Here is a 24,318-nt window from a genome sequence, read left to right as displayed (position 1 = left end):
GAGCGTTCTGGACATAACAGTCTGTTCATAATTTTCAATCAGACTTTGAGAACTTTCTGCTGTACCCAAAATTTTATTGCAGGTTTTTTTTCAAATTCTGATCCTTTACACCATCCCATGCTGCTCCTATCATGTAGGATGCATGTTTCAAATGAATATGCTCCTATCATGTAGGATGCATGTTTCAAATGAATATTTTTATGATTTATTACCAAACTTTCTTCTCCCTCCTCTTTTCTTTCTAACAATAACCTACGTAACAATTCTCTTAATTAATATAGTTTCAAACACTCTAATACACCTTGCTCCATGGGCTGTAATAAGCCAGAAAACAACCCTGCAGGAGGAAACAAAAACTTGAAGTACGAGTCAATTTACAGGGAAGCACGAAGTCCAAAACCACTAGATATGTGCAAGGGGGTGAGCACAACACATGGAAGGTGTGGGCAGCTGACGACTGAGCACATGGAGACAGCACACAGGATGAGGTGCAAGGCGAGGTCCACAAGGGGTTAAACTCAGCATTAGAACTGCTCTGCCTGGCTTACTGTCACCCACTGGTATACATTTCCATCAGCAGGCCTGCCCCTACAAAATGTCACATGCGTCGCCTCACAGCCGTTTTCTGCACTAGTCTGCTGCAGCTCACACACCATCTCATCTGTCTAAATTGTGATGTCTGTTGGCAGGGATACTAAATCCCCCAACCCCTGAAAAGTCACACAGGGCCAATTTGGGCTTGGGCCGTGACATTGGGAACAGAACCAGAGAGGGTGTCTGGAGACTCAGGCCGTGGGCCGACCACCAAAGTAGGGAACACAGATGCTGCTGGCTCCACCAGAACGATGGAAATGGACCATTATCAGACACAATGGTCCTGGGGAATCCCTCGGTGGCAAAAATGACCAACAATGCATGAAGAGTGACAGTCAATGGCGTGGAGGACAGTCTAGCATCCTAAACTAAATTTAATAAGATATGTGCAAGAAGGTGAGCACAACACATGGAAGGTGTGGGCAGCTGACAACTGAGCACATGGAGACAGCACACAGGATGAGGTGCAAGGCGAGGTCCACTCATCAACAAACACATGCAGCCCAAAAATGGACCCATGCAACTGACATGCATCTTGTTCCAAGGGAGCTCTGTGACCTGCCAACAGGAAAAGTGGCACAGTGATACAGCCTGGTTCTGTGCACAGGTCCCGCAAGCCCACCCCAGATGTTCGATGTCATGATGAATCACCAACCTGTAGATGTGACATCACACCAATGCCTCCATAGAAGTGACACATGCAGCAGCTGGAGTATGCAGGGATGCAATAATGTGGAGAGGGGAAAAAGGGGGGGGGGGGGGGACCAGCTAACAGGGCTGTTCACCCATAGCAAGAAAGAGGGCCCCTTGGATAACACTGATATGATCACATAGGATAAAAACCATGCAGCATGCTGGATCAGCACCCAAGGACACGCGGTCCAGCCAGCCCACCTGGACAGCCGAAATGGTTTTACAGAAAAGTAGCTCAGCAGCCATAGCGCTCATGACCTCTTATACTTTCTCTGGAAAATCCTACAAGATCTGCTGCAAGGTTATCATCCAACAAAAACACAAGAGCCTTCAGCACTCCAGATTCAGCCCCACTGGCAGTCGCAGTAGCAGATCAGCATTTGCATGCTGGACAGTGAGGCAGGAATGAATGACATAGCAACAATTACTGAGCAAGAGGATCCACCTCTGCAAATCGGTGGGCAGTCCTATCTGGTAGCTTGGAACGAGTGCCAAACAAGGAAACCACTGGCTTGTGGATGGTGCTGAGGAGGAAACCCTGTCACACACAAGAAAACATGAAACTTTTTAATTCCGAAAACAATAGCCAGAAACCTCTTTCTTCACCTGTGAATAATTACATTGTGCCACGGAAAGTGTCTTTGACAGGTAAGCGATGCGCTGCTTGGTGTAATTTGGGTTAAAGATGGGACAGAACCACATCAATGCCATACTGGGACATGTCACAGACTGGAGTTAAAGGTTTCCCAGTGTAAAAGAAGCCAAAAAGGGATAAGAGCACAACTACTGCTTAAGGCACTGAAATCCTGTTGACAATCTACAGACTAAACAAGATTAATGCCATTTTGGCAAAGACTTTTAAGGGAATGGCAGATGTGTGTGGCCTGGGGAACAAACTTAGCATAATATGAAACCTTGCCCAAAAAAGACTTTAGCTCATTCAGGTTCTTAGATGTCGCCAAGTTGAAGATGACTTAGATGTTATCATCCATAGGGACATAGGGATGAAGCCATATTTACTAAGCATAAGTCCCAACAGACGCACTTTCTAGGAGAAAAACTGCACTTTCTCAGCTCAGTATGGGGCTACAAACTTTTGAACAATAACAAGGCAGTTTTATGAACTGGATCAACAATACATCTTACCTGGCAATGCAGCAAGAGCCCCCTTTCTGTAGATTAATCAAAACCGGCAAACAAAGTCGGCGGCAGCAGGGAAGAAAACTTCACAGCAGGACATTCTCCATAAGCTATATAAAACTCTCTGGAGATTTCAAAAATGATATTCTGATGTAGAGCCCGCGGCCCAGATGTCACCAAGGTAATATACACAACAGGGTATGTCATGAGCAAAAGCTCCAAATTTCACTGATAAATTTCTGGCACAGGTGAGTTTCTAAAAGGCAAGCAACTGGTTAAGCCAAAAGGGGGTTCTGTCAACAAACTCTAAGAAGCTACGACCAACGGCAACTGCAGGTACGCATCACGCAAGTCAATGCGTGAAAGATACTGGACCCCCCAGTGCTGTTGGGCTTCTGAAACATCAACAATGGGGTGGCCCACCTATTCAATAAAATAAGAGAAATGAAGCTCCGAGTCTAAATCTTGAAAAGGGACCAAATGAGACACTAAATGAACTTTGTCAACTGTCTGGAAGCCAAAAACAAGAAAAAGCAGCTAACCTAAAAATATTTTGCAGCAATGGGAATCAACCACTAACAATGTAAACTGCTTTTCCACTTTTTTATACCATGCAGAGACAGAAAGGAATACGCTTTTTATGGTATGATACAACTCATAGTAGCGGCCGTTGCAGCGCTGGGCAGCTCAAGAGTCTGTACATATCTAATTTAATGAAGCTAACCGCCACTCCCATGTTTACTTGAAATTCAGCCAGTCACCCATCCACTACCAGCATCAGCAAAATACACTAGGGCAACAGATGCGGGCCGTCAGAGAAAATCCCAGATTTCAGTGAAAATGCAGGGACATCCAATGACCAATCAGCAACTCACTGACTGTCATGAACAGTTGCTACATGGCCTACCTGACAGCATATTACATTACGTTAATACTTGTTCCACAGATCATGAATAAGACATTTCATAATGATGTGGAACATATACTATTATTATTATTATTATTATTTCTTTCTTTCTTTTCTCAGACGTTATGTCTGGTCAAAAATGGAAAGTGACGCGGACCTTGATCAAGCGTCACTTCCTTTTAACTGTACGGTATACGTTATACTGCATTTAGGAACGTTCAGGTAATTGAACATGTATCAATAATTATGGATTTCTGTAGTTGTATATATTAAGTTTGGATGTAGCTGTATTGCATTGATGTACTGGTGGATATTGTGTGGTATGACTCCTGTAGTTGATAGTATAATTGGTATAATGTCAACTTTATCCTGATGCCACATGTCCTTGACTTCCTCAGCCAGCTGGATGTATTTTTCAATTTTTTCTCTGGTTTTCTTTTGTATATTTGTTGTATTTGGTATGGATATTTCGATTTATGGGGTTAATTTCTTATTTTTATTGGTGAGTATGATGTCAGGTTTGTTATGTGGTGTTGTTTTATCTGTTATAATGGTTCTGTTCCAGTATAATTTGTATTCATCATTCTCCAGTACATTTTGTGGTGCATACTTGTATGTGGGAACGTGTTGTTTTATTAGTTTATTTTGTATGGCAAGTTGTTGATGTATTATTTTTGCTACATTGTCATGTCTTCTGGGGTATTCTGTATTTGCTAGTATTGTACATCAGCTTGTGATGTGATCTACTGCTTCTATTTGTTGTTTGCAGAGTCTGCATTTATCTGTTGTGGTATTGGGATCTTTAATAATATGCTTGCTGTAATATCTGGCGTTTATTGTTTGATCCTGTATTGCAATCATGAATCCTTCCGTCTCACTGTATATATTGCCTTTTCTTAGCCATGTGTTGGATGTGTCTTGATGGATGTGTGGCTGTGTTAGATGATGCGGGTGCTTGCCATGTAGTGTTTTCTTTTTCCAATTTACTTTCTTTGTATCTGTTGATGTTATGTGATCTAGAGGATTGTAGAAGTGGTTATGAAATTGCAGTGGTGTAGCCGATGTATTTATATGAGTGATTGCTTTGTGTATTTTGCTAGTTTCTGCTCATTCTAGAAAGAATTTTCTTAAATTGTCTATCTGTCCATAATGTAGGTTCTCTATGTCGATAAATCCCCTTCCTCCTTCCTTTCTGCTTAATGTGAATCTTTCTGTTGCTGAATGTATGTGATGTATTCTATATTTGTGGCATTGTGATCGTGTAAGGGTACTGAGTGCTTCTAGGTCTGTGTTACTCCATTTCACTACTCCAAATGAGTAGGTCAATATTGGTATAGTATAAGTATTTATAGCTTTTGTCTTGTTTCTTGCTGTCAATTCTGTTTTCAGTATTTTTGTTAGTCTTTGTCTATATTTTTCTTTTAGTTCTTCTTTAATATTTGTATTATCTATTCCTATTTTTTGTCTGTATCCTAGATATTTATAGGCATCTGTTTTTTCCATCGCTTCTATGCAGTCGCTGTGGTTATCCAATATGTAATCTTGTTTAATGTGTTTTCCCTTGTCTATGCTATTTTTCTTACATTTGTCTGTTCCAAAAGCCATATTTATATCACTGCTCAATACTTCTGTTATCTTTAGTAATTGGTTGAGTTGTTGATTGGTTGCTGCCAGTAGTTTTAGATCATCCATGTGTAGCAAATGTGTGATTTTGTGTGGGTATGTTCCAGTAACATTGTATCCATAATTTGTATTATTTAACATGTTGGATAGTGGGTTCAGAGCAAGGCAGAACCAGAAAGGACTTAATGAGTCTCCTTGGTATATTCCACGCTTAATCTGTATTGGCTGTGATGTGATATTATTTGAATTTGTTTGGATATTAAGTGTGGTTTTCCAATTTTTCATTACTATGTTTAGGAACTGTATCAATTTAGGATCTACTTTGTATATTTCCAATATTTGTAGTAACCATGAGTGGGGTACACTATCAAAAGCTTTTCAGTAATCAATGTATGCGTAGTGTAGCGACCTTTGTTTAGTTTTAGCTTGATATGTCACCTCTGTATCTATTATCAGTTGCTCTTTACATCCTCGTGCTCCTTTGCAACAACCTTTTTGTTCTTCATTTGTAATTTTGTTCTGTGTTGTATGTGCCATTAATTTTTGTGTAATGACTGAAGTTAATATTTTGTATATTGTTGGTAGGCATGTTATAGGGTGATATTTAGCTGGGTTTGCTGTGTCTGCTTGATCTTTAGGTTTCAGGTAAGTTATTCCATGTGTAAGCGTATCAGGGAATGTGTATGGGTCTGCAATGTAACTGTTAAATAATTTATATTTAAAAAGAAAGATGATGAGACTTACCAAACAAAAGCGCTGGCAGGTCGATAGACACACAAACAAACACAAACATACACACAAAATTCTAGCTTTCACAACCAACGGTTTCCTCGTCAGGAAAGAGGGAAGGAGAAGGAAAGACAAAAGGATATGGGTTTTAAGGGAGAGGGTAAGGAGTCATTCCAATCCCGGGAGCGGAAAGACTAACCTTAGGAGGAAAAAAGGACAGGTGTACACTCACACACACACACACACACACACACACACACACACACACACACACATATCCATCCGCATATACACAGACACAAGCAGACATTTGTAAAGGCAAAGAGTTTGGGCAGAGATGTCAGTCGGGACGGAAGTACAGAGGCAAAGATGATGTTGAAAGACAGGTGAGGTATGAGCGGTGGCAGATTGAAATTAGAAATTAGCGGAGATTGAGGCCTGGCGGATAGTGAGAAGAGAGGATATGCTGAAGGGCAAGTTCCCATCTCCGGAGTTCTGACAGGTTGGTGTTAGTGGGAAGTATCCAGATAACCCGGACGGTGTAACACTGTGCCAAGATGTGCTGGCCGTGCACCAAGGCATGTTTAGCCACAGGGTGATCCTCATTACCAACAAACACTGTCTGCCTGTGTCCATTCATGCGAATGGACAGTTTGTTGCTGGTCATTCCCACATAGAACGCTTCACAGTGTAGGCAGGTCAGTTGGTAAATCACGTGGGTGCTTTCACACGTGGCTCTGCCTTTGATCGTGTACACCTTCCGGGTTACAGGACTGGAATAGGTGGTGGCGGGAGGGTGCATGGGACAGGTTTTACACCGGGGGCGGTTACAGGGGTAGGAGCCAGAGGGTAGGGAAGGTGGTTTGGGGATTTCATAGGGATGAACTAAGAGGTTACGAAGGTTAGGTGGACGGCGGAAAGACATTCTTGGTGGAGTGGGGAGGATTTCATGAAGGATGGATCTCATTTCAGGGCAGGATTTGAGGAAGTCGTATCCCTGCTGGAGAGCCACATTCAGAATCTGATCCAGTCCCGGAAAGTATCCTGTCACAAGTGGGGCACTTTTGGGGTTCTTCTGTGGAAGGTTCCGGGTTTGAGGAGATGAGGAAGTGGCTCTGGTTATTTGCTTCTGTACCAGGTCGGGAGGGTAGTTACGGGATGCAAAAGCTGTTTTCAGGTTGTTGGTGTAATGGTTCAAGGATTCCGGACTGGAGCAGATTCGTTTGCCACGAAGACCTAGGCTGTAGGGAAGGGACCGTTTGATGTGGAATGGGTGGCAGCTGTCATAATGGAGGTACTGTTGCCTGTTGGTGGGTTTGATGTGGACGGACGTGTGAAGCTGGCCATTGGACAGGTGGAGGTCAACGTCAGTTAGATATGAATGTGCTGAGGTGAACTTCTTTAGCCAGAAATTTGCTATTTTATCATTTCCAGGGGCTTTCCAATTGTGTGTAGAATTAATTGCTCGGGTGACTTTATGTTGCAAAATTATCACTTCAGGCATTTGTGGTATCATCTTGTATGTGTCTGTTTCTGCTTGTATCCACCGTGCATGCCTGTTATGTTGTACCGGATTTGACCATATGTTGCTCCAGAAGTGTTCCATGTCTGTTACGTTTGGTGGATTGTCTATTTTAATGTGTGTTTATCTATTGTCTGGTAAAATTTCTTTTGGTTTGTGTTGAATGTTTGGTTTTGTTTCCTTCTATTATCAATTTTTTTGTATCTTCTAAGTCGTTTGGCCAATGCTTGTAATTTCTGCTTCTTTTTATCTAATTGCTCTATCGCTTCTTGTTGTGAGATTTTACCTAACCTGTTTCTTTTTTTTTTTTTTTCTGACATTTCATTTCTTATAAATTGTGTTAGCTGTCCGATGTCTTTTCTCAGTTTTTCTATTCTGATCTGTAGCCTGTGTTGCCATGCTGGTTTTGTGGGTTTCTTCTGTGTGTTGGTTGGTTCTGATCTCTGCCTAGTGTGTATATTTAGTGTAGTGAGCGCTCCTATATAAACCAGTAGTTGTAACTTTTCCATAGTTGTGTTTTCATTTATTTTGTTGTGTATGATTGTGTTGATAGTTTTTATTGTTGTTTCGACTTGTGGGTTATTTGGCGGTCTATGCAAGAATGGTCTAATGTCTGTATTTGTGTCTTTGTATTCTATATGTCAGCTGAAATTTTTCTTCTATATCTAATATGTGTGTCACTTCGTGTTCTATTTGTGCTTGTTCTGGTGGCTGTCTTAAGACTTCCTTTTCCTCTGACTGTTTAATTGATGCATGTTGTTCTTTGTTTGTTTGCTCTGGGATGTTTGAGTCCATTACTGTATTTTCTTCTTCTTCTGCATGCACATTATTTTGTTTCAGTATTTGTTGTACTTGTTGTTTGATGTTTTCTAATTCTGACTGGGGTATCCTGTTATTTTTTATTATTACACGGATCTGATCAGCTAGTCATTGTTCTGTTAAAAATTTTAATTCTGGGTATCTGGTAATAAATGTTGTGTATACTTGTGATATGTATCCAGTTGTGTTGGTTCCTAGGTTTGTTGCTTGGTAATAACAGAACATGAGGCGTCGATTAACTTCACCTGACCATCTCATCCTCTGTCTTTGTTTTCCTTCTAGGGTGGTTGCAGGAAGCATATCCTGCAAAACACCTCTATTTGGATTTAAATCATTTTCCAGTTGGCTAGCAGTGTCGTTACCATTGTGGGCGCGCATAGGGTTCAAGCGTCGTCCCCGACCATGATGGCGCTTGTCCGAGGCTGCTTTAGTTCTGTCCTGAACCAACTAATCACACTAAAAGGGGGGTTAGCCCTATTAGTGGTTTGTTCTTTTCGTCGCCTTTTACGACTGGCAGAACAACCCGGAGGCCTATTCTTTTCCCGGGCCTCCATGGGGTTTATTATTATTATTATTATTATTATTATTATCATCATCATCATTATTATTTAGCGTCACTCCTTCATATCTAAAAATTCATCTACTGAGTAGAAGGATACGTCATTCAGAAATTCGTTTCATTTCTTTTTAGATGCTGGTTGGCTATGTGTGACACTTTTAATCAGGGTGTATACGTGGACAAGGAAAAAAAATTCCCGGATTTCCCGGTTGAAAATACACTTTCTCCCAGATGAAAATACACTTTTTCCGTGTTAAATGACAGTATACTTTTCCTCGGCACTGTAAAACTTATCAATCATTGGAATGTTTATGGTTTTCTAAACAGACGTAGAATTTACCGGCGCTTTAGAAAACGAAACCCAGAGGGAAAAAAAAAAACGTTTTGGAAAGATCTTTGATGTGCAGCAACATGTACGCTGCATTTCTTCATTTTACGGAGGTATAAATTCGAATTCCACCAAACACTGCATGTTACTTTCCGAAACAATGAAATCGAGATTGCGACGCGCTTTTGTAAGCCAGTCATAGCTCATGTCACGTGATCTCGACAGCTGATGACAGTACAAGACACGTAGTGTAGTCAACCAATAGCAAGATCACTCTTAAGTAGTGCGAACACACAAAAAGAAAAGTTAATGGTTTAAATTAGAACACATAGTTTTGATAGAAGAAAAACAAAGCTTTCATAAATAATATTGGTCTCTAAGATTAATAAGCTGCAAGAGAAGCTAAGCTTCCATATATAATGCTGATCATTATGCGCGTGTTACACTTTAACATACATGACACACATGTGCCAGTAAAATTTTTAATAACGACGTAAATGTCTGATCTTCTGGGCTCTAAATTATTGTAGATGGTCGTCCTCAAGGAGTTGATTTTTACATGAGAGTCAAACGCTCTGTGGTTTAAAAAATTCATCGTACATTCTTGCACATAGTTCATCTTGCGTAAGAGGAAATTTACTTTGAAAGTAACACTTTTCAAACCATCATTCGCAGTATTTTCCTGTGATCTGTTAGAAACTGGTTCGTTTCAGCAGTTGCCAGAGAGCACCAGATAACAGGCATCACCGCGCCAGCGCAGCTACGATGACGCAGGAAGCCCGTGTGTTCGTACATGCGATCTTGCATTATGTCATAAAAGAAACAAGACATCAAAGGATACTTCAGGAGCAACGTAATTTCGTGAACCATACTAAAATGCGTAATTTGGCTTAAAGTGCACAATCATATGTCCAGATTCGGATGTAAATTTTCTAGAGTACCAGTACTGTATTATCTGATGTTTGGTTCTTTATTATGGCATAATGTCATACGAGCTAGAAGATGGAAAACATGCACTTGAGATGCAGCGAATAGTTGAAACTAGCGAACAGCGTGAGATTAAACACTTCATTTAAAATAAACTGACATCCTGAGTGCAAAATATTAATAAAAGCCCAATTTCTTTAGCAAACCGACAAAAATAACTTCATTGTTCTGCAAGGTGATTAATGCTTGATTGTCAGAACCTGGAACTAACAACTTATTTTAGCCTTCCGTAATTATGCGAACGTATTTTAATTAATTTGGTAGCTCCCAGCCACAGAAATCCGTTTTGTTTTCATTTAATGTGAGAGCAATAAACGAAGAGGAAACAGCAAAATCACTAAACGTAAACACAGGTCACGTGGAGACTACCCACCTCCCCACTACAACTCAGACTGCTCTGTGCATCAGCCCTGGATCTACGATATTTCCGAACCAGAGCAATTTAGATAGTGGCGCTCAGCCACACATCTGTAGCCAGAAGCGGGAGAAGGTACTACCCATAGGCGAGTCAACTGCGCATGCGCAAGAGCCCGCCCGCAACTGCTCAAATGAATCAAATGTAAACAGCTGTCATTCCACACTCATCGGAGGCAATTTGTTGTTAGGAAGCACTGCATATTCTTCCTAAAGCCTTTGACACACTTTGGTTGGCAGACGCTTGTATGAGCACTGTGTTTTGTTGTATATGGCGCAATTCCTTTGCCACTTAAGTTTTATTTTCGTTTTTCTTCCTCTTGTTAATGTTTTGTTGCTGCAATATTATCCTGCAGACGTGGAATACAGTAATATCCTTTGTTGGAGTATTGGTTCTTACCAGTTAAAATAACAAAAATTTAACTGGTAACTAAAACAAGGAAAAGTTCCCAGAATTCCAAAAAATTCCCGGGTTTTTCCCGGTTTTCTCCTGGACGAAAAAATTCCTGGGTTTTTCCCGGATCTCCCGGGTCGTATACACCCTGTTAATGCTATTTGGCAAATGACCAATGATTTCTGTGGCAGCATAATTCACCCCTTTCTCTGCCAAGGTCAGATTTATAGTGAAAATCATCCTTTCTTCTAGTGCTGTAGCTATGCACTTTGCTATTATTTTTTAAATTTGCATGGATTATTAAAAACAGATTTCATAAGTGAATATCTATACTACAAAGGTACTGTAACTATCCCGAGTTCCTTAAATAAATGTCTGTTAGGCTATTATTCTGATTACGTGCATTCGTGCAATGAATACTTTTACCTTTAATGATGAATTACCCCACAATACAAGGCCATATGAAACCAATGAATGAACACACACACAGAAGGCAAATTTACTGATACATTTATCACCAAAATTTCCAATAACCCTGTTAGTATAAGCAGCTGAACATAACAATTTCCGAAGATCATCAGGGTGTTTCTCCCAATTCAATTTCTCTTCAATACACGCATTCAAAAATTTCGAATGTTATGCCTTAGTTATAGACTTCTGCTAAAAGTCTATATTTATCAATGGTGTTATGCCATATACTGTACAGAACTGTATATACTGTGTTTTCTCAAAATTTTTGTGAGAGTCCATTTGCAGAGAACCATTTAATAATTTTCTGAAAAACATTATTTATAATTTCTTCAGCTAATTCTTGTTTGTTGGGTGTGATTATTATACTTGTATCATCAGCAAAAATAACTAGCTTTGTATCTTCATAAATATAGAATGGCAAGTCATTAATATATGTTAAGAACAATAAGGGATCCAAGACTGAACCCTGTGGGGACACCAGGCTTGATACCTTCCCAATTAGAGGACTCTGCTCTGCATATCCCATACGTGAGCTCCAAGAGCAGGCAATCTTGTTGAACATGCACCAAAAGACAATCAGAGCAGCACTGCTGGCTCCCCCATATGAACGGAAGGAGAGTGAAGTGAAGTCGAGGAATTGAAAAATGCCATGGGCAGAAATTATAATGCTGTGAATGATGCAAACACACCGAGCTTGACAGGGGCGAAGAAGGGCAGCATTGTGACAATATAACAGCAGAATCATCAACGGCGTCAACACAATGGCTTGGTGGGAGAGTAGGCCACCTGGGAAACCCCATGGGGCACAGGGGGCTGTTGACTGTGTACATCTAAGTGTGTCACCCGCCAACTGTTGAATGTTCAGCAATCTGGGCAATATCAACTAAAGAAGAGTGGGATAATGTCACTGACCCAGTCTGGTACTCAGGATCAATCATGCCCAGTTTGCTACTCAGGATCAATCATGTCCCAAATCAGTTAGTCTGTGTATGAAGTACCACACTCAAAATGACACTGGCATGAGACCCCGCAAATCGGGAATCAAGGCCTCATATGACTGCCTGGAGTGCTGGTTAAACTGGAACCATGTTGCCACCGCATGATTTGACTTCTAAAATACTATGTAAGCAACCTGCAACGTTCACCAAATGGGAGTTTTGCCAGCTCAGTGTGTGGCTTCAAAATTCTGAACAATAACAAGGCAGTTTTATCAACTGGTTCAACAATACATCTTACCTGGCAATGCACAAAGAACCCTCCTTTCCAGAGACTCACCCAAACCGGCAAAGAATTAGCAGCATGGAAGAATTAGCAGGCACCACACTTGCTACCTGAGTGCCAAGCCTGGATCTAGGGAGGAGGAGGTGGGTTAGGGGGGAGGATGGCAAACCAGGGTATCTGCCCCAAGTGGCAATTTCAGGGGTGCCAAATTCATATTCTCAAAGAAAAAAAACCTTGTTTCACAAAGTGCCTAGCATCCAGGTATGTGATGTCTGTGCTATGGGAATTGTCATCCCTGTTGCATATACAAATAAAAAATACAAATAAAAAGCTTTCCCGCAGCCAAAAGGGGACAGCTAAGCCGAACAAACCTGAACGGGTGAATTCCAGTTGGTTTGTTTATGTGGTTGATTTGGTGTGCAAATGTTAACAGTTGTTAGTATTATTAGCGACATCCATAAATCCAGACTACTAGAGTAGAAATAAATGACTAACAGGAATAACAGGTAATTACATATTATCTTCTCGGTGTACCCAAGAAAATGATATTCTGACAGAAAATTTTTGCCAGATTGCTACACTACTAAGGGCCAGTTGTATAGTCCTAAGTCAGCAGCTGCACAGCATCTATTCTCTAAATAGAGTGGAAAATGTGTTGTACTAACATGTAGTAATGCCTAATCAGGGAATAAACGCGGCATAACTAAACCGGTGATTCTGGCAGGTTTAGTGAAGTAAACCAGAGAATACATTTTGACAACAGCAAGAACAGTTACAGTGATGACAAGGTAGTTTGTTAGAATGAGGAAGGAGAAGAAATGGGGACATCACACAAATTATGTGAGACAATAGGACGATTCCAAATTTATATGAAAATTATGTACTACTACTACTACTACTACTACTACTACTACTTTTCGATCTCGTGCTTTGACTGATGACCATAGATGTTAAGTCCCATAGTGCTCAGAGCCATTTGATCTCGTGCTTTATAAACTGGAGCATGTGAGTTAAATGTGAAAGTATTTCCTAACATAAAACTTTTTGCTAGTAGTAGGCCTAATAGCATTTGATATTGGAATTTCATGTTATTTATGTAAGTGACATAGATGAAAATGACCATTTGTGACAAAACAGTTTTGCTTGTTTGGCATGTTTTACAATTGCTGCAATATTAGAAACACCTATTTCATTTTATCTACCAGACAGTAATGAAATAGACGTAATCAAATCGAGAAACCATACCACACTTGGGTACTATTTGTATTAACAACTTTTTCGGTATTAGATGACATTTTGATTTTTCATGTAGCACAACATTTGACGAATTTTGATGAGGTAATAGACTCTTTCACAGAAAGGAAAGCACGCAGTGTAAAGCTGTAATAAGATTAGAGAGAGAAATGCTGGGACCTAAGGATTTAAGAAATGTGTACTGTCTTGCTTGTCTCTTGTTCTTACTGCTTTTATGTTTCCTACATTTAATTGTATGTCACACAAAAGAGAAAGTTATTAGCTAATAAGCAAGAAAGAGTGCAAATTTTCTGATCACAAATAATCCCATCCGAGCTTGTTTTAAGGGGAGCAGGATGTCAAACTAGCCAACCGGGAGCAGGAGAGGACCACAGGACATTTTCATTTCCACTGTCCTGAATATAGGATTGATGGCTTCAATTACAAAATATGCATTTTTGAATTTGACAGAGCAAAGTACAGTGAGGTGTGATAGAAGAATGGTGTGTAAAGAGGCACACTGCACTTTGGTACACTTAAGACCAAATAACATGTCTTACATTCCCTCGAACATTTATCTTTTATATATCAAACTCTTCAGAAAGATGTGTGCTACAAAATGAACATATTTTTGAAAAATTGATAATTTTTTTTTTTTAATTTTTGACGTCCTACCTCAAATGCTCACGGGGCAGCGGTGTGCGGGGCCACTATCAAATTTTTACCCTAGTCATAGATCTGGGGTTGCTGTGTGGCATGGCATGAAGCAATTCTGCAGCTGGTTTAGCAGCACCTGCATCTGCTCGTGCTGCTGCTGCTCCTTCTATATATGTGCAACTGTTCCTGCCAGCACAGCACAGCAGAAATGATGGGCCCATGGTAGCCCAGAGAGAGAGGGGGAGAGAGAGAGAGAGAGAGAGAGAGAGAGAGAGAGAGAGGGAGGGAGCGAAGTGTCACACATCACACATGTAAGAACGTCCCTCATTGCATTCAGTACCTGCACAGCCAAACATGCTGCTACCAACACTGTCAGCACAAGGTATTGTACGGACCAACGGTGGCTCAACAACGAGTTGGAGAGCAGACCTACAGTGGAGGCAACAAAAACTTGCAGTTCAAGTCAACCTATGGGGAAGCAGAAAGTCTGAAACTGCAAAGAGACATGCCCAGGAATGAACAAGACACATGAGAGGCATGGGCAGCTGACAACTGAACACACACAAACAGCATATGGCACAACGTGCAAGTTGAGATCTGCAGTGGTTGAACTCAGCGTTATAACTGCCCCCTCCCAAGTTTACTATTCATCTACATCTACGTGATTACTCTGCTATTCACAATAAAGTGCCTGGCAGAGAGTTCAATGAACCACCGTCAAGCTGTCAATTGCTATTGCCTGCAGGTGAACTCTTCTATCAGCAGGTCTGCTCAGACAACTCATCACGTATGCCCTCCAGCATATGCCTTCCATACCAGTCATCTGCACTAATCTGCTGCACTACCCATGCCAGCACATCTGCATCCATCACAATGTTCACTGGCAAGGATACTAAAGAAACAATGGGGTGAACTAAAACGAAACTTTCAAAAAAGTTCTATGCTATCGTGTCAGATGACAAATAAGAAAAGAACTCAAATAATTGCTTGTCTATGGTGATAATGAACCAATCTAACAGAGAAATTATGAATTTCAATGTTGGTGACACTATCAGTAGGTGTTCTGTTCACTCTCTAACAAACATTCAACATGGTACTGAATTTATTTACTATGAATTCTACTTGTAAAAATCAATCTAAATTTTGTTGTTTTAAGTACATGGTAAGCAAATGTACAATCCTATTTCATTAACCAAAAGTTCAATTTTAAGGTGTATTTTAATCTCGGGTAACTGAAAATTTGGGGATGTATTTTCAGAATTAATGGGGTGAACAGAAACAGCAATCATCAGTGTTCCTTCAGAAGAAGAAGAACAAGAATTTGGCGGCAATGATGAACCACCTGGCACTGTTCTCAATCCAGGAGATTAAGCCGTGATTAAAGTAAGCAGTCATATAGATTGTATACACGTAAAATTTTATTTAGAAGTAAAAAGTTATGTTGTCGTTTTTATGAAAAAAAAGGGCTGATTAAACACGTTTATTTTAACAGGCGAGGAGCCTTTTTTTCATCTGTTGTTCAAAGTTCTTCATTACTTCTGGGGGAATGACTTGTAGACTCAAACACATCATTTTTTACATGACGTCAGTGACTTAATGGATTAACAAACTAACCAAGCTCATCACTTCTAATGTTACCATAAAGTAATGAAAGATGCAAAAAATTTTAATTGGAAAACAGAATAAAAAACACAATTCATGCAATATTTTAGGTCTGTATTGAATAAATTTTTTTTGAACCAGATACATTTTGTTTCTTATTCTCCTAGATACAAAACAGATTTTGACATGTCCCTACTCATCCCAAAGATGAATAAATAGAAAAAATAATAAGTTTAACACTGAATGGTGAATAGAAATGCCAAGATTTTTATTTTTAATGTTATAAAAACATGAGTTAGATCCTAAACATAAATATAAATTACATGCAAGACCTGTTGTTGTGGTCTTCAGTCCTGAGACTGGTTTGATGCAGCTCTCCATGCTACTCTATCCTGTGCAAGCTACTTCATCTCCCAGTACCTACTGCAACCTACATCTTTCTGAATCTGCTTAGTGTATTCATCTCTTGGTCTCACCCTACAATTTTTACCCTCCACGCTGCCCTCCAATACTAAATTGGTGATCCCTTGATGCCTCAGAACATGTCCTACCAACCGATCCCTTCTTCTGGTCAAGTTGTGCCACAAACTTCTCTTCTCCCCAATCCTATTCAATACTTCCTCATTAGTTACGTGATCTACCAATCTAATCTTCAGCATTCTTCTGTAGCACCACATTTCGAAAGCTTCTATTCTCTTCTTGTCCAAACTATTTACCGTCCATGTTTCGCTTCCATACATGGCTACACTCCATACAAATACTTTCAGAAATGATTTCCTGACACTTAAATCTATACTCGATGTTAACAAATTTCTCTTCTTCAGAAACGCTTTCCTTGCCATTGCCAGTCTACATTTTATATCCTATCTACTTCGACCATCATCAGTTATTTTGCTCCCCAAATTGCAAAACTCCTTTACTACTTTAAGTATCTCATTTCCTAACCTAATTCCCTCAGCACCACCCGACTTTATTCGACTACATTTCATTATCCTCGTTTTTCTTTTGTTGATGTTCATCTTATATCCTCCCTTCAAGACACCATCCATTCCGTTCAACTGCTCTTCCAAGTCCTTTGCTGTCTCTGACAGAATTACAATGTCATCGGCGAACCTCAACGTTTTTATTTCTTCTCCATGGATTTTAATACCTACTCCGAATTTTTCTTTTGTTTCCTTTACTGCTTGCTCAATATACAGATTGAATAGCTTCGGGGAGAGGCTACAACCCTGTCTTACTCCCTTCCCAACCACTGCTTCTCTTTCATGCCCCTCGACTCTTATAACTGCCATCTGGTTTCTATACAAATTGTAAATAGCCTTTCGCTCCCTATATTTTACCCCTGCCACCTTTAGAATTTGAAAGAGAGTATTCCAGTCAACATTGTCAAAAGCTTTCTCTAAGTCTACAAATGCTAGAAATGTAGGTTTGCCTTTCCTTAATCTTTCTTCTAAGATAAGTCATAAGGTCAGTATTGCCTCACGTGTTCCAGTATTTCTACGGAATCCAAACTGATCTTCCCCGAGGTCGACTTCTACTAGTTTTTCCATTCGTCTGTAAAGAATTCGTGTTAGTATTTTGCAGCTGTGGCTTATTAAACTGATTGTTCGGTAATTTTCACATCTGTCCACACCTGCTTTCTTTGGGATTGGAATTATTATGTTCTTCTTGAAGTCTGAGGGTATTTCGCCTGTTTCATACATCTTGCTCACCAGATGGTAGAGTTTTGTCAGGACTGGCTCTCCCAAGGCCGTCAGTAGTTCCAATGGAATGTTGTCTACTCCGGGGGCCTTGTTTCGACTCAGGTCTTTCAGTGCTCTGTCAAACTCTTCACGCAGTATCGTATCTCCCATTTCATCTTCATCTACATCCTCTTCCATTTCCATAATATTGTCCTCAAGTGCATCGCCCTTGTGTAGGCCCTCTATATACTCCTTCCACCTTTCTGCTTTCCCTTCTTTGCTTAGAACTGGGTTTCCATCTGAGCTCTTGATGTTCATACAAGTGGTTCTCTTATCTCCAAAGGTCTCTTTAATTTTCCTGTAGGCAGTATCTATCTTACCCCTAGTGAGATAAGCCTCCACATCCTTACATTTGTCCTCTAGCCATGCCTGCTTAGCCATTTTGCACTTCCTGTCGATCTCATTTTTGAGACGTTTGTATTCCTTTTTGCCTGCTTCATTTACTGCATTTTTATATTTTCTCCTTTCATCAATTAAATTCAATATTTCTTCTGTTACCCAAGGATTTCTACTAGCCCTCTTCTTTTTACCTACTTGATCCTCTGCTGCCTTCACTACTTCATCCCTCAAAGCTACCCATTCTTCTTCTACTGTATTTCTTTCCCCCATTCCTGTCAATTGTTCCCTTACGCTCTCCCTGAAACTCTCTACAACCTCTGGTTCTTTCAGTTTATCAGGTCCCATCTCCTTAAATTCCCACCTTTTTGCAGTTTCTTCAGTTTTAATCTACAGGTCATAACCAATAAATTGTGGTCAGAGTCCACATCTGCCCCTGGAAATGTCTTACAATTTAAAACCTGGTTCCTAAATCTCTGTCTTACCATTATATAATCTATCTGATACCTTTTAGTATCTCCAGGGTTCTTCCATGTATACAACCTTCTATCATGATTCTTAAACCAAGTGTTAGCTATGATTAAGTTGTGCTCTGTGCAAAATTCTACCAGGCGGCTTCCTCTTTCATTTCTTAGCCCCAATCCATATTCACCTACTACGTTTCCTTCTCTCCCTTTTCCTACACTCGAATTCCAGTCACCCATGACTATTAAATTTTCGTCTCCCTTCACTATCTGAATAATTCCTTTTATTTCATCATACATTTCTTCAATTTCTTCGTCATCTGCAGAGCTAGTTGGCATATAAACTTGTACTACTGTAGTAGGTGTGGGCTGCGTATCTATCTTGGCCACAATAATGCGTTCACTATGCTGTTTGTAGTAGCTTACCCGCATTCTTATTTTCCTATTCATTATTAAACCTACTCCTGCATTACCCCTATTTGACTTTGTGTTTATAACCCTGTAGTCACCTGACCAGATGTCTTGTTCCTCCTGCCACCGAACTTCACTAATTCCCACTATATCTAACTTTAACCTATCCATTTCCCTTTTTAAATTTTCTAACCTACCTGCCCGATTAAGGGATCTGACATTCCACGCTCCGATCCGTAGAATGCCAGTTTTCTTTCTCCTGATAACGACATCCTCTTGAGTAGTCCCCGCCCGGAGATCCGAATGGGGGACTATTTTACCTCCGGAATATTTTACCCAAGACCTATAATCTGATATAATTTTGCTTTTCATATTTCTTTTCACCCCATTTTACGGTATCTATTCCAAACTTAGCTTTGGAAAATGTACATGGTGGCTATGACTTCAATGTTCTATGTTTCCTACAGCAGTTCACAGGTTGTTTGCAACAAACTTGCAACCCTGGAGTATGTGCATTCATTACAACTAAGTAGATGTCTCTTAGTTCATTCTAGCTGTCAGGAGTCTATACACCCATAATTTTTGAAGAAAGTGGAGTGCCCTCATCTACCTGAAAACGTAAGTTCCTGGTTGATTTGTAAAGTAATGAATATTACTTGTTGCATGGCCTGTTTCAAAATGTTTGTGGCCGGTATTGTTTTTATGGACAGAGAGCCATAAGCAGGTGCAGGGTGTGGTCTCTGAGATTGGTTATACAAGAATTAATTTTTCACTCTGCATTGGAGCTGAAATTCCCTTGTGGAATAAAACTGTATCCTGAATCAGAACTGAAACTCAAAACTTTGCTTTTCACAAGAAATGCTCTTGCCAACTGAGCTGGCCATGCACGATTCATGAGCTGCATTCACTTCATCAATTCTGTCACTATCTCTCTCCTGTTTTCCAAACTTCACATAAGCGCTCCTGAATGCTTTGCTGGGGCAGTACTTTTGAAGAACTGATGTCGCAGGAAATGGTTTGGCGGCAACCAAGGTACGGTTTCCAGACTGTTGTCAGGTTCACACTGCAGTGGCTTGTGCATTGTTTCAAAATATCGTGGCAAGTTAAAACTATGTAGAAAAGATGGACTTGAACCCAGAACATTGTAAGAGCACTCCCCATGACATGCAATCTTCCTGGGCCTTGGCCCTTGTGGGAATGTAATAACTGCTTTGGTCAATGAGAGCAATAGGGGCAGACAGACACCATTAATGTTTTAAGACTGGGCAATTAATATTTACTCACATGTTCAACAGGTACAAACACAACACAATGTTTCCTCAATAAGTGAAAACAAAGAAGATAGGAGGAGAGGAAGAAGAAATTGCTGGTGTTTGAAATATATGGACAAAAACCAGTGGCAAGTTGAAGTGCTGAGCTGGACTGTGGGAGTACTTAGGTAGCACAAATGGTAGTGTACTGCCTTTGAAAAGCAGGTATCTGGTTTAGAGCCTCATCCGGCAAACAGTTTTAACCTGTCACAGATTTTCAATTTAAAGCAGAAACTGTCTGACTTCTTCTGAAAGAAGACTGTAAAAAAAAAAAAAGCTACAATCAAGAGAATGAAAGATGATAACAACAGGCTGTTGTTAGTTTTATACAAATTAAAAATGTATAGTTATGAAGATGAAAGATACATTCAAGTTTAGGGAAATAATGTTACTATAAGTAATATGTGTGGAATTATACAGCTAATAACTCTGTGGTAGAGAACATTGTGTCAAGACTTCACATAGATCACTTTATTTATATGAGTGTATTCTTTTGTGTGTTCATTCTTGAATCAATAACTTTGATAAGAGTAAGAATAAATAAATGCATTGAAGGGCATGAAACTGCTGAAGGAAAGAAATTAAGATTTAATATTAAAAAAATCTGCTATCTTCAGCAAATATTGGTAAATATACTGTGGTTAACCAAACTAAACTTACTTGGCACTCGTATTTGTACAAACAATATACTCCACTTCATCAGTGTATGGGTTAAGGAAGGCAAAAGCAGAAGTCCGTAGCCACACCCATTCTCTGCTCTTTGCACGAAAACGATACATGACTGACATGACCTGTCCTTTCAGCTTCAGAACTGCAAGTAAACAAAATAGCAGTAGACATTTTAAATATACAAAAACAAAATTGTGGTACATAATATACCAGAAATTATGATACTTTTTTACTAACCGATTTGTGGCTTCTTGGTTAAATATTGTACAGATTCTGAATTTTATGACATATGAAAGAATAACAGTAAACATAAACACTGCAGGTACTGACACAAATTACCATATTCAGCAGTACCTGTTCTAAAATATGATGACAGATTTGTAATTAAAACAGTTACAAATCATAAACAATATCATAAAACCAGTAAAATTAAGAAAAGCTCAACTTCTCTCTAGTTATATACATTTATACTTTCACAAATGGTTCAAATGGCTCTGGGAACTATGAGACTTAACATCTGAGGTCATCAGTCCCCCTGAACTTAGAACTACTTAAACCTAACTAACCTAAGGACATCTCACACATCCATGCCCGAGGCAGGATTCGAACCTGTGACTGTAGCAGTCGCACAGTTCCGCACTGAAGTGCCTAGTACCGCTCAGCCACTGCGGCCAGCTATACTTTCACAACTTTCTCATTTATTAACCTTATATTACCTTTATTTCTTTTTAACAACAATATTATGAAACAGATAGATTGCTACTCACAATATAGAAGAGACAATGAACTGCACACAGGCACAATGAAAAGATTCTGGTCATAAGGTCTTCTTCTCATACAGAAAACACGTGTATGACACCAGTCTCTGGCTGTCGTGGCTAGACTGCAGACAGCAACTGTGCCTGATGAGAGCAACAATGTGACCTGGGTGTGAGGGCAGAAAGGAGGGGAGCTGGGTAGGGGTGGGGGAAGGTGTGAAGCTGCTTGAGAGAGTGTGCAGGGACATGGAGGGGAAAGGGTAGGGTTGCTAGGTGCAGTTGGGCGGGAGGGGGGGGGGGGGGGGGCAGAAAAGGAGATAAGTGGAAAAAAAGTAGTGGGTGCATTGGTGGAATAGGTGGCTGTGTAGTTTTGAAGTGGTAACAAAGAAGGGGGTATATAGGTGGATATGGACTAGCAAAGATTGGGGTCAGGGGGGTTACGGGAGCATAGGATACAAATAGCAAGGATAGTTCCCACCTGTGCAGTCCAGAAAAGCTGGTGTTGGTAGGAAGGATCCAGACAGTTCAAGCTTTGAAGCAGTACATCATGTAGGACAGCACCTTCAGCATCTGGCTGTTCGAGTTGTCTTCTGGCCACAGTTTGGCAGTGGCAACTCATGTGGACAGACAGCTTGTCAGTTGTCATGCCCACGCAGAAAGCAGCACAGTGGTTGCAGCTTAGTTTGTAGATACATGGCTGCTTATATAGGTAGCCTCACCTTTGATGGCATAGGAGATAACTGTGAGGAGACTGTGGTAGTTGGTGGTGGTGGGAGGACGTATAGGACAGGCTTGGCATCTAGGTCTCTTGCTGCAGGGGTATGAGCCATGAGGCAAGTTATTGGGAGCAGATGTGGAGTACGGATGGACCAGGATATAGTGTGTTTTTGGTTAGTGGCAGAATACCACTGCGGGAGTGGTGGGATGGATAGTGGGTAGGATATTCCCCATTTCAAGACATGACAAGAGGCAGTCACAATTCTGGCCAAGAATATGAATCAGTTGTTCCAATCCTGGATGGTGCTGAGTCATGAGAGGAGTGCCCTTTGTGGCTGGATGGTAGGCATATGGGAGGTGTTAGGTGACAGGAGAAACAAGACATGGGAGATTTGTTACTGTACAAGACTGCGAGAGTAATTTGGTGTGTGAAGGCATCAGTGAAACCTTTGGTATATTTGGAGTCGAAATGCTCATCACCTAAATGCAAGATCTACCCCTAAAGGATTTATTGGTGGCCAACTCCTTCTACTCCATTGATGAATTTCTTAGTAAAACCAACTGATTTGTATATAAGTACAACATAACTTCTGCACAATTTCAGTGCAGTAATGTGTTCATTGAAAATTTGTGTGTGTGTGTGTGTGTGTGTGTGTAAGTTTAATCTAACTTCTGCACCATTTCAGTGCAGTAATGTGTTCATTGTAAATAAGTATTACAGTAGTTGTATTACATGTTTATTACCTTATAAATAAATAAAAAACTTTTTTATTTTAAATTCAGTGCATTAGTATTTGTAAAATGACTCTTAGTGTTCATTAAAAAATGACGATCATTCCACTTGGGACCTGTGGAATGGTACATTAGCTTACTTGTTTTAGTTGTAAATATTTGTCGTGTATTGTTTTTCTGACATGTTCCACATCCTGGAGGACCTCCTCACTACGGATCAATTGGAATGAAAGTAAATCTAATCTAATAAAACCCGTAAGTCCTCCTCCTCCTCCTCTTCCTGCACCTGCACCACCACCACCATCACCTGTTCCATTCCCGCCACAGACACCTTCTATGCCACAGACATCTTCTATCTCATCAAAGGCAGGGCTAACTGTGAAAGCAGCCATTTGACCTCTAAACTAAACTGCAACCACTGTGTTGCTTTCTATGTGAGCATGACAGCTAACAAGCTGACTCTGCATGAATGACCATCAACCTACTGTAGCCATGAGACAGCTGGACCAGTCAGCTACTGAACATGCTGTATAAACTGACTGCAATGGTTACTGCAAGAATAAATTACAGCAGAAAGACCCTTTGTGGAGATAGTACCAACAGATGTCCCTAGATCGCAGGACGAGTGAAAGTTCGAGAATTGCATTGAATAGTGATTGTGATCTTTTATTCATGTATTAGTTGCAGCTGTTGCATATGACCTGCATCCTAGAAGATATCACTCCACATTTCACTACTGTGCAAGCACAGCACTGTGGAAGAGTTGGAGGGGGGACAGTGACACCAGTTTGGCTGAGAACTATGATGACCACATGGTGGGCAGCAGTGAGCAGGCAGCAAATTTCATTGTGCTGCCAGCTGTGGGAGTCTATACTGCGTCCTTTGGCTGTTTATGAACATCTGTCTTGTTTAAACTGCAGTTGGCCTGAATCCATCTGTACTCAGAATCGAATAGCCTTTAAAACTGGACAAATACTCAACAATAGTGTACAATTCTGAAGGAGGTGCTGAAAGTCTAGATTGAGGCCAGTGCCATATTTTCATATTTCATACAGCAATGTTGTCAACGCACACAGTGAGGTATGATGGGAACAATAGGGAGTGTGGCAGTTCCTTGTTTTACAAAGCCAATGAGAGAGCACCGGGCAGAAGGTATATTTTGAAGCAACAGATACTACAACATTCTCACATCAATAAAGAAGCGAAATCCACTATGTTTCAGGTCCCACTGTAACCACAACCACAGAAATCGCATAATATCTGGAAAAATAGTCAAATATTTGAGA

At 40.3% G+C, this 24,318-nt stretch overlaps 1 protein-coding gene across 4 annotated transcripts in view; it reads right to left on the bottom strand.

Annotated features, from left to right (window-relative positions):
- The window catches only part of LOC126088561 (aryl hydrocarbon receptor nuclear translocator homolog), a 541,269-nt gene that overhangs the window by 15,298 nt on the left and 501,653 nt on the right, over positions 1-24,318 (bottom strand). For all 4 annotated transcript variants that reach the window (XM_049906748.1, XM_049906747.1, XM_049906745.1 and 1 more), the window contains one exon: positions 20,817-20,967. In XM_049906748.1, coding sequence (XP_049762705.1) covers positions 20,817-20,967 — 151 coding nt within the window. The remainder of the gene's footprint in view (positions 1-20,816; positions 20,968-24,318) is intronic.

Source organism: Schistocerca cancellata, chromosome 6 (assembly GCF_023864275.1).
Source record: "Schistocerca cancellata isolate TAMUIC-IGC-003103 chromosome 6, iqSchCanc2.1, whole genome shotgun sequence".
Lineage (NCBI taxonomy): Eukaryota > Metazoa > Arthropoda > Insecta > Orthoptera > Acrididae > Schistocerca > Schistocerca cancellata.
This window is presented reverse-complemented; position numbering and strand designations above follow the sequence as displayed.